The following is an 11,285-nucleotide window of genomic DNA, read 5'->3' on the forward strand; positions in this document are numbered from 1 at the left end:
ATTTGATTGTAATTGATTACAATGCATTATTTTAATAATAAATACAAGTAGTTATTTTAATGAATTATCTTAAAAATGATAGAAAAATGATGATACTGTAACTATGATGGTTATCTTTATACGTTCATTTTTTATTCTTATTATCATTTTTTATTTTTATATGTATGTATTATTTCGTGATTTATTAATATATTAGTATATTTATTAGTATATTTAGTTTAGTTTAGTTATTAGTTTATTAGTATATTATTAATCGTAATTCATTTTTTTTTTCGAAAAATTTGAAGGTATTAATTGTTCTGTTGAGTATAATTATCATTATAAATAACATTAAGATATTAATTGTTGTATGTGATTTGTATCTCTTTGTTTATCTTTCTCAGCACAAGATTCCGAATGGGTGGACATAGTGGAGTCAGAGCTGAGGAGTATTTTGGAACCTAGAGATGTTCCAGCCATGGCGCACTCTACTCTGTCCGAAAGTGTATCCTCGGTAACGCCGCCTCTGCCACCATTGTCACCCCATGACAGCCCACGTACGCCGAGAAATCGATACTCAACAAGGTAACTCAACTTCAAACAGGTCTCTCTTCTGCAACCGGTGTTACTTCCGGTCACCGCCTCGAGTCACTTCCGATTCTGTTACCTTCCTCGTATATCGAAATTCCGATATCGATGTCTGGCCGAAAAGTGGCTCTACAATATTAAAAATAAACGCCTCTCTGTTGCAACTTTGTAAATTGTTAGTTACACGAGACTCGGATGCAAGATGTTAATTTGAAACGTCAATCTTTAATTATTCTTTCATTATTCTTAAAAAAAATAATCTCACACGATTTTTTAATAAAATATTTTTACAAAACAATTTTTGATTATATAAAGGAATTTTATTCTTATGTAATGTTTTGCTATTATTTCAAATATGAGTGTTTTTATAGTAAACTAATAGATAGATATGTTTTTGTTTTAGTTTACCGTATGGATCAAAACCAAATTATAACGATTACAGTAAGACTATGGAAAAGAGAGGTTTTCCGAGCAGCACAAAACATCGTGGTGCTTCGACGTCTAAAAAGGAAGCTGCGAAAAAGTTTTCTCACCGTGAGTATTTCTTTAAATATAAAATTTTTAATATAAATTTTTTAAAATCTTTTTTTAAATTTTTTAATCTTATTATATATTTTTTTAAATACATGCATATAGAATTTGTTACCTTTATATAGAAAGAAATATAATTGTATAAAAATTATAATTAATCGTTATAAATAACATTAAATTTTTTATGATCAAATTCATATTAATAATTCCAGAACGGTTAATACTTAATTTTTATACTTACTGTGAGTTTTAATTTTTTGAAATTTAATACTTCTGTAATATCAATACTTGCACTTTTTTAGTTTTTGGAGTAGAAGCTGCTGATTTAACATCCACCACAACAGGACTTGATTTAGATTCCATGTTAGACAGAAGCGATTCCGATCTCAGTACTACTGATGCAAGGACAATTAGGAAACAATTGGAAGGATTAGAAAATATGTACAGTGAAGTAAGTGTGATATTATTTTAATAAAATCATTTGTTATGTTATTTTTTATTATATTTTTTTCTTCTATTATTATTTTTTTCTTCTATGAGAATAAGAATGCACAAAATTAAAAGATGCATCATTCTTTCATTCTTTTGAAATTAAAAATACAATTATTGTTATCAAATTAAAAAAAAAATTTATTTAAAATATTTCTTCATCATTTTATTAACATAACTCAAAGAAAGCAAGACATTAGAAGCAAGACATGATATTGTGTATTTATCTTCCATTGCAAGTTGAAAAACATTAAACATTGCTTAAATATTGCTTTTTCTAGTCGCAAAGAAATGGCAGTGTATGTTAAAGTTAATGAAAACGTACGCGCGCGTTGAAAAGGACTCGGGATGACACGAGCGTAATTGAATTTATTTTAATTTGCATGTGAAAAAATTGTCGCAGGTACTTAAATTACTCGGCGGGAGTGTAAAAAAGAGACGGAAAGCGAGAGGACTTACTAGTTATGGTTCAGTTTCATCGTTACCAACATCCTCCGTGTCATCAAGGCCTGTCACGAGGCATCACGACAAACGTAGATCTCATGTGATTGACGATAGAATGAAGAAAGCCAAAGATATTAAAGTGAGTGAAGTTTATTTATATACAATAAAACTTCGTTTATCCTTGTTCGAGGGGAGAGGACAGTTCCGATAACTGAATGATACGGATAATAGAGATTCTCTATCTCTCCCTTCTATCAGTATTTATTAATCCGATAATAGAAACTGACGTTCAGAAAACTGAAGTCGAACACGACGAAATGCTATTATCCGAAATACGTTAGCGTCATTCGGATAATAGGAGCTATTAATTCGGATATTTGGAACATGAATCTGTTCGTATAAATAGAATGCAGATAAACGAAGTTCTACTGTAAACATATTTGACGTTAATTTTAATTAATAAATTTAATAATTCAATAATTTTCATTAAGATTTATTCTCTCATATAATGCTCTATTCAATCCTTTCACAGAAAGATTTAAAATATGAGACGTACTGCATTTTTGTTAATGTCGCTATAAATGGCTTGTACAAAGGAAAATTATTAGTTTAAAATAGTTATTATTATGAAATCACGGTGAAACGTATTTTGATTGTTCAGAGCATCAACAAGCGATTTCAGCGACTGGAGTCGCATGTGGTGACACTGGCAAGATCAGTGGCTCACCTGAGTTCAGAGATGAGGACCCAACATCTGATGATACAGGTGAGAAAACCAGTTAACAACACTTACGGTATAAAACGAGCTAGAATTTCCAAGATTCTACTACTATCAGGTTTTCGCAGGAAATGGAGAGCATAAAGTGCGAGATCGCAGCCCTCAGAACTCAAACGAGCATGGCAATGGTGAGATCGCAGTCACAGCCCCTAATCAAGGATTCGGAACTGCCGGCACTTTCGAATCCCTCGAGAGTGAAGAAACTGACCAAGTTTTTCGGCACGGAACCCCCCCTCATCAGACTGTTCCTGCGGGAACTTGGGTATGAGGTATGTGCCTCACTCGTTTGCTATGTCATGCCGGTTTTGCAAAGAAAAGCGACTGATTCCTCGATCAATCTGAAATAGCTTTTTCTTAGATGAAGATATGATTCATCTGAATCATAAATTTTTTAACTAATGGAACTGTGCACTATTCTTTGATTGAAATTTTTGTCTTTAATGATAGTTACAATTTTAGAAATATGCAACCGCTTTCGAAAAAGAGAAAGTCGGGATGGTGGAGTTGCCTTACCTGAGCGAGGAGAGACTTCAAAAGATGGGGGTTCCCTTAGGTCCAAGGTTAAGAATTCTCCAGGAAGCAAGAATCTCGGTGTGCAAGGATCCGATTTACGTAATATAAATCTTGTGAACAATGCAAAAAACGTTTCATAACGCGAGCAGACGGAATTGCGGAAAAAAATCCGGATAAAGAGGAAAAAACAAAGTTCAAACGGGAAATATTCGTTTTGTGCCGTTGACCAATGAACGCATTAGAACGTTCCTCGAAGCGTTTCTCATAAATGAGTTCGAGAGCTCGAAACAGTCCGTTTGAGCGGCAGCTTTTTTCCTCGTTTCAATCACTAGCCGTCTGAAAGCTACGCTCTTCGAAACGCTGAAATTGTTTCGCCACGTCTTTAGGTTGACAGATTTGTTCTATTGTAAATTCACTGCTGCACATTTTCTGGAGAAAAAGATCCAACAATATGTAGTCAATTAGTAAAATAATAACTTAATCAATGTAAAAGCGTTTTTATTTGAGGTAGATTAAAATTTGAAGAATTAATTTTGAGTACACATTTGCGTGTTTAAATAAATAAAAAGTATAAAAAACGCTGTAAGTACGAAAAATTGAAATATCTAAAGAGAATATTTTAAATAATATATTGTTTATCGTTATATTATAAATGATATTATAAATCTTTATAATACTAATAGTCTTCGTATATATATCATCTTTTCGAACGAATTTTTCGAAAGTACGCTATATATTGATCGTTTCAGCTAATTTCAAACATATTTGTTTCGGATATATTTATATAACCTAGATAATCATTCCATCGTAATCATTCCTGGAATATTTCGCATTTTCTCGTTATCGTAAATCGATAATGCGTTTCTTCGAATATTGCGAAATAATTGGCTTGCGATGGAAGTTATGCTAGGATTAAAACAGAGTCTTAAAAAACATTGACTTTGAATTATGAACTTTAAATTATGTACTTAATGTTGTTTATACACTTTTCTTGTTGCAAAAGAGTTAATGAATGAGCATCAAGGAAGAACGACTTGCTCGAATGTATAATTATAATATATAATTTTTAGATAAAAAATAAATCACTATTTACGAGGGAATCAATCAAAATGTAAATACGATACTACTGATAAATTATCGGTAGTGCTAAGAGATTTATATCATTGTATTTTTATACAAGAAGAGTAGAGATACACAGACGATCCACAAGGATCTCAACTCTCGTATCGTTCAGTAAATAATGAGATTACTAAGTACATTTAGATTATATATACAGATTGAAAGCTGATGTTACGGCCGTACCGTGTGCCGTATTCGTGGCGCCGATAAAGTCGATGATTATATATAAACACGAGAAGAGCTGCGCACATTGGGAACAATACAATCTTACACAAGTATGTTTGCCAAAGAGACGTACATCGTCGAAGTGGTATGGCCGAGACTTTTTTCATTATATTTCAATATTGCAATATCTTTTTTCGATAATAATACATAAATATCAGTTATTTTCAATTATTACATTGCATTATATTGCAAAAGTCTACCCAATTCTGTGAGAAGTAGTGATATTTTCTGCCAATTTTAAAATATCGCATATAAATGTTATTGTAGAACGTTTGTAAAACATAAAAAAATGAGACTGTGAAATTTTTTATTATCGAATATATTATTTTATAGATTCTGTTTATCTTGAGATGGATATAGATAATTTATGCAGAACAATTAGATTTGGCATAAAATAAAATATTTTTGCTCGTCTCATATTTTTACTATCCAAAATTTTGGTCGCATGGCAGCATGCGCCGCGTTATGTCGATACCAAAGAATCGATACCTGTTCCCTTGTCGCAACGACAACAAATGATCGCGGGTCACAGAAACGAAAAGCTACGCTATTATGATGCGAGTAAAAGAACTCTGTATTCTCGAAAGAATTCTGTATTCTTATTCGAGAATACATAGACTGTGTGTATGTGCGTGCGTGCGTGCGTGCGTGCGTGCGTGTGTGTATATGTGTGTGTGTGTGTGTATGTGTGTGTGTGTGTGTGTGTGTGTGTGTGTGTGTGTGTGTAAGAGTATAGAGTTATTAAAAAATAATGTGCATCATTAATGCATTGTTTATAAATTTGATTGTACTTCCAGTAATTAACTCTGATTAATATATTAAGAACGATAGATAAATTAAGAGTCTCTAGCTGGTGCTACGTATCTCCATTTTCACTTTTTCTTCTGACGATATACTTATTAAGTATTGTACAGTTAATTAGTTTTCTATAAGTGTTTCTATTATTATATTATTATTATTTTCCTTTTAATATTTGTATTATTATTAATGTAATGATAATAATTACTATATCACGTGTTTTGTTAAATTTTATATTTAATAAATGATATTATTGCAGGTAAAACTCTCTTCTAGGATTTATTTAATACCAATAAATGTTCATTAGCTGCACAATGTTAAGCGGCTTACAAAGCTGCTTTAATAATGCAACAATTGGAAATACCGGAATTAATGGGACGTTTGTACATAGCATTGTTCCTTGCTTCAATTAGAATCAATTAGAATCAATGCTTATTAGCAGAAATATAGAAACATTAATAGTTTCAGAATTGAAAATTATGATATTTAAAGCACACACTGTATTTTTTGTAACTATTAGAATTTGTTATCGGTATAACAATTCTTTGCTTCTTTTCATCGGCGAAAATTCGTGTGCAAAAATTTACACGATGTGTTTTCTGAACTTTTTGCCGTGGCCAGTTCCTGCGTGAATCAACCGCTTTCAATTGAATAATTGCGCATTAACTGTTACAACGTATGCCGTATGAGTCGGATCGTCAAGTGATCTGTTATTATGGCCCCTGACCTCGGGCCACGCCGAGCTGCGCTCGGATGATAATTATTTCATTACGGTTATCCTCAATCGATTGTAACAAGGACCGGAAGCGTCTCCTTCGTGCAATAAGATTTTTAACAATTGGTTTATTATTATACGTGCATCTGACAATGGTCGCGATCGCCGCTAATCGTCACATTAATTGTAACTTCTGACGGCAGAAATGTCTTGATAAGTGGATCCGCGAAAGCGAAATAACAATACATTTCATTGAAACTTCAGAGATATTTTATCTTGTGTAATATTTCAACGTTAATGGTGAGACTTCTCTCAGTTTAGCATTATAGACAGATAGATAATTAATTTTTTATGTTTAAAGTTATGTTTACTTGAAATATATTACGCAAATTATTATAACGTTAATTTTAATTGAAGCCAATTAAATTTAAAAGAGTTAAACGATATTTTATCTAAACTCTGTTCTGATATAGAAATATAGCTATTGTTTAAAATAATTAATGTATTTAATTATTAAATTATTAATATGGATATTAATATTGAATCAACAATGATAAGGTAAATTAAGAAAGTTAATTTAAAATCGTTTTTTTTAGTTTGGAAAATTATAGACTACAAAATATCAAAATAAATAGTAGCTTTCAAAATTTATACTTCAATCAGTATTGCAATATTTACTGAATACTACTTTGCAATCAAACAATAAGTAACATTGAAATATCAATCTTCTGTCTTGGCGCCATTAATCTAATCTAACTCGGTCGGTCGCTCATTTGCTCGTGTAACCTAGTCTGACTCTACTGTATAACTCATGAATATAATTATCGCAGGCGCCGCGGATGGATGTAACATTATGAAGATAAATGAAACTGATACAGTCGATATTCTCTCCCGACGACGAAATTTATAAATACAAGAAACAATTAAAGAAACAATTGTGAAAAGAACAATAATAGATATTGAACGAATAAAAATCGTTTGATCGAACTTAATTGACGGTCGGATGAAAAATAATGCTTCCGATTATGTTCGACGGATGACCCACATTCCTACTTTTCTTCGTTGAAGACAAAAGAATCAAAGCGATTGAGTTTAAAATGATCTAAGGGACTGCGAGTCAGATGAACTCGCACATCGTTACTTGGCGCGTATTGTAAATTTCGACAGAATCGACGATGAGACCGTCTTCCGGTCACTTTTATCAGGAAATGCACAATTTAACAATTGTGGCCAATTATTTTTCTAGCAGTGTCGTCTTTGATTGGACATCTGAGGCCGCGTTACATTGTGGGCCTTTGCATCACACGGTGTATCACCGTGTGTGACTGAACGAACGATCATCTATTGTGTTGTCTATTGTGTTTTTCTTATGTTTGTCCAAGGATGTTTTGCGTGTATAGATCGAATTATACGATCGTTGTATTATATTTAGTAACTTATTATTGCTAATAATAATGCTATTGCTAATGTGTATGAGTGAATAGAAATATTAACTTGAACTTGAAAAATGATTTTGAATTATAAATACATGCATTAGAAAATCATGTACGTTTAAAATAAAATTCACATTTTAATAAAATTATTTTTTATTACACGCAAAAAAACATTTTTATTAATATATAAATAAAATTAATATATATTATGTTACACTTGTCATACAATAAAAAATATCTGATATTTCTTTAAATGAATAATATATTTTTAATAATTTTTGTTGGACAGAAAGGTCACTAAAATATATTATTAATTCAATTTCTTGCAATGAATGTGTATGTGTTCATAAATCCAATTGGTTTCCGTAGATAAGATAATTGTGAAAATACTCACTCCGGAAATAGCAAAATTAAAATTTATAAGATTATAATTTGTGTCTAAGAACATATAGACTTCACTGATCACATTTCAAATATAAACGCGTTTCACTTGAAACATTTAGAAAGTAAATGACGCCTGGCTAGTATAAAAATGGATTTACTTTTTAAATACGCAGCATAAAAGCTGGAATTTGCATAGTCTATTCTTAAGTTTAAAACCGTCTTAAGATGCCCTAAACCAAAACGCAGAACCACATATAGCATTTGAGACATTACTTATAAAGGTGATCTTGAAATAAAAATGAACTAACCAATACCTATTACTACTACTACTACTAATGAATACCAGTTACAGAGATTTCTTCATTTCTTCCATGCAGTATTCATCTATTATAAATTATAATGGCTTTACTTCGCAAAAGGAATTATCTCGTGGAGGTCGTCAATATTATCTCTGAGTAATGAGTTTTATTTGTAACTAGTAGAGATTGATTTTACGTTGTAGAACGTACATATGTAAATGCATATATAAGTAATATAAAAGTAATAATTTTAAATAGTAATAATTTTAAAAATCCAATATATATTCCGTAAATCTAAACTTATACTTAAAATATTTAAAATAAAATTGAAACATTTCGAAAAAAAATCAAGTAGATTTTTAATATATAATATATGTAATCTCTACGAAATATTTTCGTACTTGTTTAAGATCGTTAATTGATCATAATAATTATATATATTTTTATAAAGCTGTTTAATTATTATTATTATTCTGATAAATATTTATTGTATTTGAAATATATGATATAAAGATGGGTATAATGGAACGCAATGTTATTGATATGAATATCATTTATTTCACTAAATTATTGATTGGTGAATTATAATCATTGTGAAGGATGATACATTGAAAATTTAAGAACAACAATTTCATTTTACCAATTTAATTTGAAACATAAAACAGCATTCTTGTTCTTGTTCATTCCACAATCTCCATTTGAGATCGTATGTTCGCTGTAATAAAAGAAAAGAAGATATTCTTTAGAAAAACATTTTAAGACCAATTTACTTGTTTTATTTCAGAACTTATGTGTTGTAACATAAATTTTCTTTTTACATTTTGAATTACGTTTAAATTTCATGTCTCTACATCAGCTTAGCATCTCAAGATTTGACTAGATTTCAATGTAAAAAGTAACTATATGGGATGTCAACAAACTTGTGGAGGGTTTTCGTAAGAATCAGAATAGAGATCGAAGCATCACTTACCGTAGGGAATTTTTTAGAGATAGGCAATACCACTGAATACGTTTGCTTTTGACCAGGTGAAGCTGGGCAAGTAGTGGATGGGCAGGCATCGATTGGCATACCTAAGAATGGCAAATCTACGATCTCAGAAGCCCAGTATGCCCTGCTAAATAACGAGCCATTGAACTCTGAAACAAAAAAAATATATATATATTAATAATCACGCAAAACTGATATGTTTTGGAAAATTAAAAAAATATCTTTTTATTTAAAAATAAAAATGAAAGTATAAAGCAAGAACATTTTTAATTGATTTCATATAAATGATTTTTCATCTTTACCACGACTGATTAATTTGATTATATTCGCTATTGTAGTATTCAATAAATATCAACTAACTGTAATATAACATCAATATTATAATTTCACATTCAACAATATAAATGTAATATAGCATATATAGTATGTAACAGTTATATTGATATAAATATAAAATTATATAAAGTTGTATATTATGTTATCGTTAATTGTTTATTGAGTATTAAATCGCTATTTGAATAGCAATTTTTATTCCTTTTACATAATTTTGATATAATTATTTTATTAGTATTTCTCATTGGTAGCATTCCAAAAATTATTCTGTTTCATGTTTGGTTCAAAACATATCAATATGATTTATAATAATTTCTTACAATCATTAATTGTTATATTTTATTTTCTAACTTCTTGTATAATATCAAATTGAATATAAAATATTTATATACATAAAAAAATGTGATCTATTATTTTATCTCTAATCACAAATTCATAAAATTGAAAGTATATTCTTATTCATTATTATATGTATGTTAAGCATGTATGATTTTAAATACACTTACGGGGGGTGTAGTCAAAACTTATGCTTGCATCTTGACCCTTCTTTAAAGAACAGGGCTTTCTTTCTTCAGCTTCTCTGCATGGATTAACACGTACTTCGTGAATGGTACATTGTACAGTATTTTGTTCGGCTGAAATTCATAATAAGATTTCATAAAGAATTTACTTGTACATTTAAAGTTTATTAAAAATTTTTATATCTTATGAGACAGAAAGAAAGAAAAACTTTAATAAATCAATATAAAAATTGTATTACCTATAGTCAGTTTTTTGACTAGTTAATTCATTTTACGATTAATTCTAATAAAAAATATATTGTAAGATCTCTCTTTTAAATTAATTATAATATCTTATTCTAGCATTCTTTTATTTTTTATCTTTTAAATGTATTGTTTATCATACAACAGGTCATTAATTTATGTAAATTAATTCAAAGTAAAGTATTTCTTAGATGTTAATTTTAAATATTTTCCTATACTAAGTAAAATATATGCTGTGAAAAAAAATTTTACTTGTGTTTCTCATGAGTTAAATATTTCAATATTTTATTAATATATCAATATTTTATTTTAGTATATCTACATAACTCAAAAGTTTTGTTTTTCTTCCATAATCTGTAAGGAATGCTAAGATAAGCGTGAGTGAACTTCGACAAAAGGAACAGAAAGAAGTACAAGTACAATGACACAGCACGTATCATTGACATTAGAATCTCGACAGATCGATGTAAACTAATTCAAAACTGCGAAGTTTCTGCTTGACGAGATATAAGTATTTTAATATTTTTCCTGCAAAATATATTGGATATCTGACTCATCTTTCGCGCCTCGCGGATGACTTGATTATAAATTATAAGAGCAAGCAGTGTTGAAAAAACTTTCTCGAATATTCGATAAATGTAAAAAATTTATAAAACGTAAAATACCTCGTACATGTCTCTCCTATGTCCAAGTTTTACCGCTTCATTGATTCAACATATTCCTCTTCGAGAGATATTTTATTCGAGAAGTTTATCTGTTCTCTCTTTCTCATGATTTGATGTTGTTCATCTATAATAATTCTTTTTGTTCTCTTTTCTTCCTCTCCCCTCCCCCTCTCTCTCTACACACACACACACACACACACACACACACACACACACACACACACACACACACACACACAC

At 30.0% G+C, this 11,285-nt stretch overlaps 2 protein-coding genes across 4 annotated transcripts in view; one reads left to right on the forward strand and one right to left on the reverse strand.

The window, feature by feature from the left end:
* The window catches only part of LOC108685994, a 26,706-nt gene extending 22,968 nt beyond the window's left edge, over window positions 1-3,738 (forward strand). The window contains exons 9-15 of one of the 3 annotated variants that reach the window (XM_018191020.1): window positions 384-564; window positions 971-1,101; window positions 1,401-1,549; window positions 1,991-2,170; window positions 2,693-2,797; window positions 2,878-3,078; window positions 3,269-3,738. In XM_018191020.1, coding sequence (XP_018046509.1) covers window positions 384-564; window positions 971-1,101; window positions 1,401-1,549; window positions 1,991-2,170; window positions 2,693-2,797; window positions 2,878-3,078; window positions 3,269-3,430 — 1,109 coding nt within the window. In that variant the 3' untranslated portion in view covers window positions 3,431-3,738. Of the gene's footprint in view, window positions 1-383; window positions 565-970; window positions 1,102-1,400; window positions 1,550-1,990; window positions 2,171-2,692; window positions 2,798-2,867; window positions 3,079-3,268 lie in introns of all 3 variants that reach the window. The other 2 variants (XM_018191021.1, XM_018191022.1) reach the window with 2 other exon arrangements.
* Window positions 3,739-8,833: 5,095 nt separating this feature from the next.
* Window positions 8,834-11,285, reverse strand: part of LOC108685968 (MD-2-related lipid-recognition protein-like) — an 11,280-nt gene continuing 8,828 nt past the window's right edge. The window contains exons 2-4 of the mRNA XM_018190983.1: window positions 10,123-10,251; window positions 9,266-9,432; window positions 8,834-9,010 (exon numbers count right to left, since the gene is read on the reverse strand). Of these exons, the coding sequence (XP_018046472.1) occupies window positions 8,927-9,010; window positions 9,266-9,432; window positions 10,123-10,251 (380 nt within the window). The 3' untranslated portion in view covers window positions 8,834-8,926. The remainder of the gene's footprint in view (window positions 9,011-9,265; window positions 9,433-10,122; window positions 10,252-11,285) is intronic.

Source organism: Atta colombica, unplaced genomic scaffold (assembly GCF_001594045.1).
Source record: "Atta colombica isolate Treedump-2 unplaced genomic scaffold, Acol1.0 scaffold163, whole genome shotgun sequence".
NCBI lineage: Eukaryota > Metazoa > Arthropoda > Insecta > Hymenoptera > Formicidae > Atta > Atta colombica.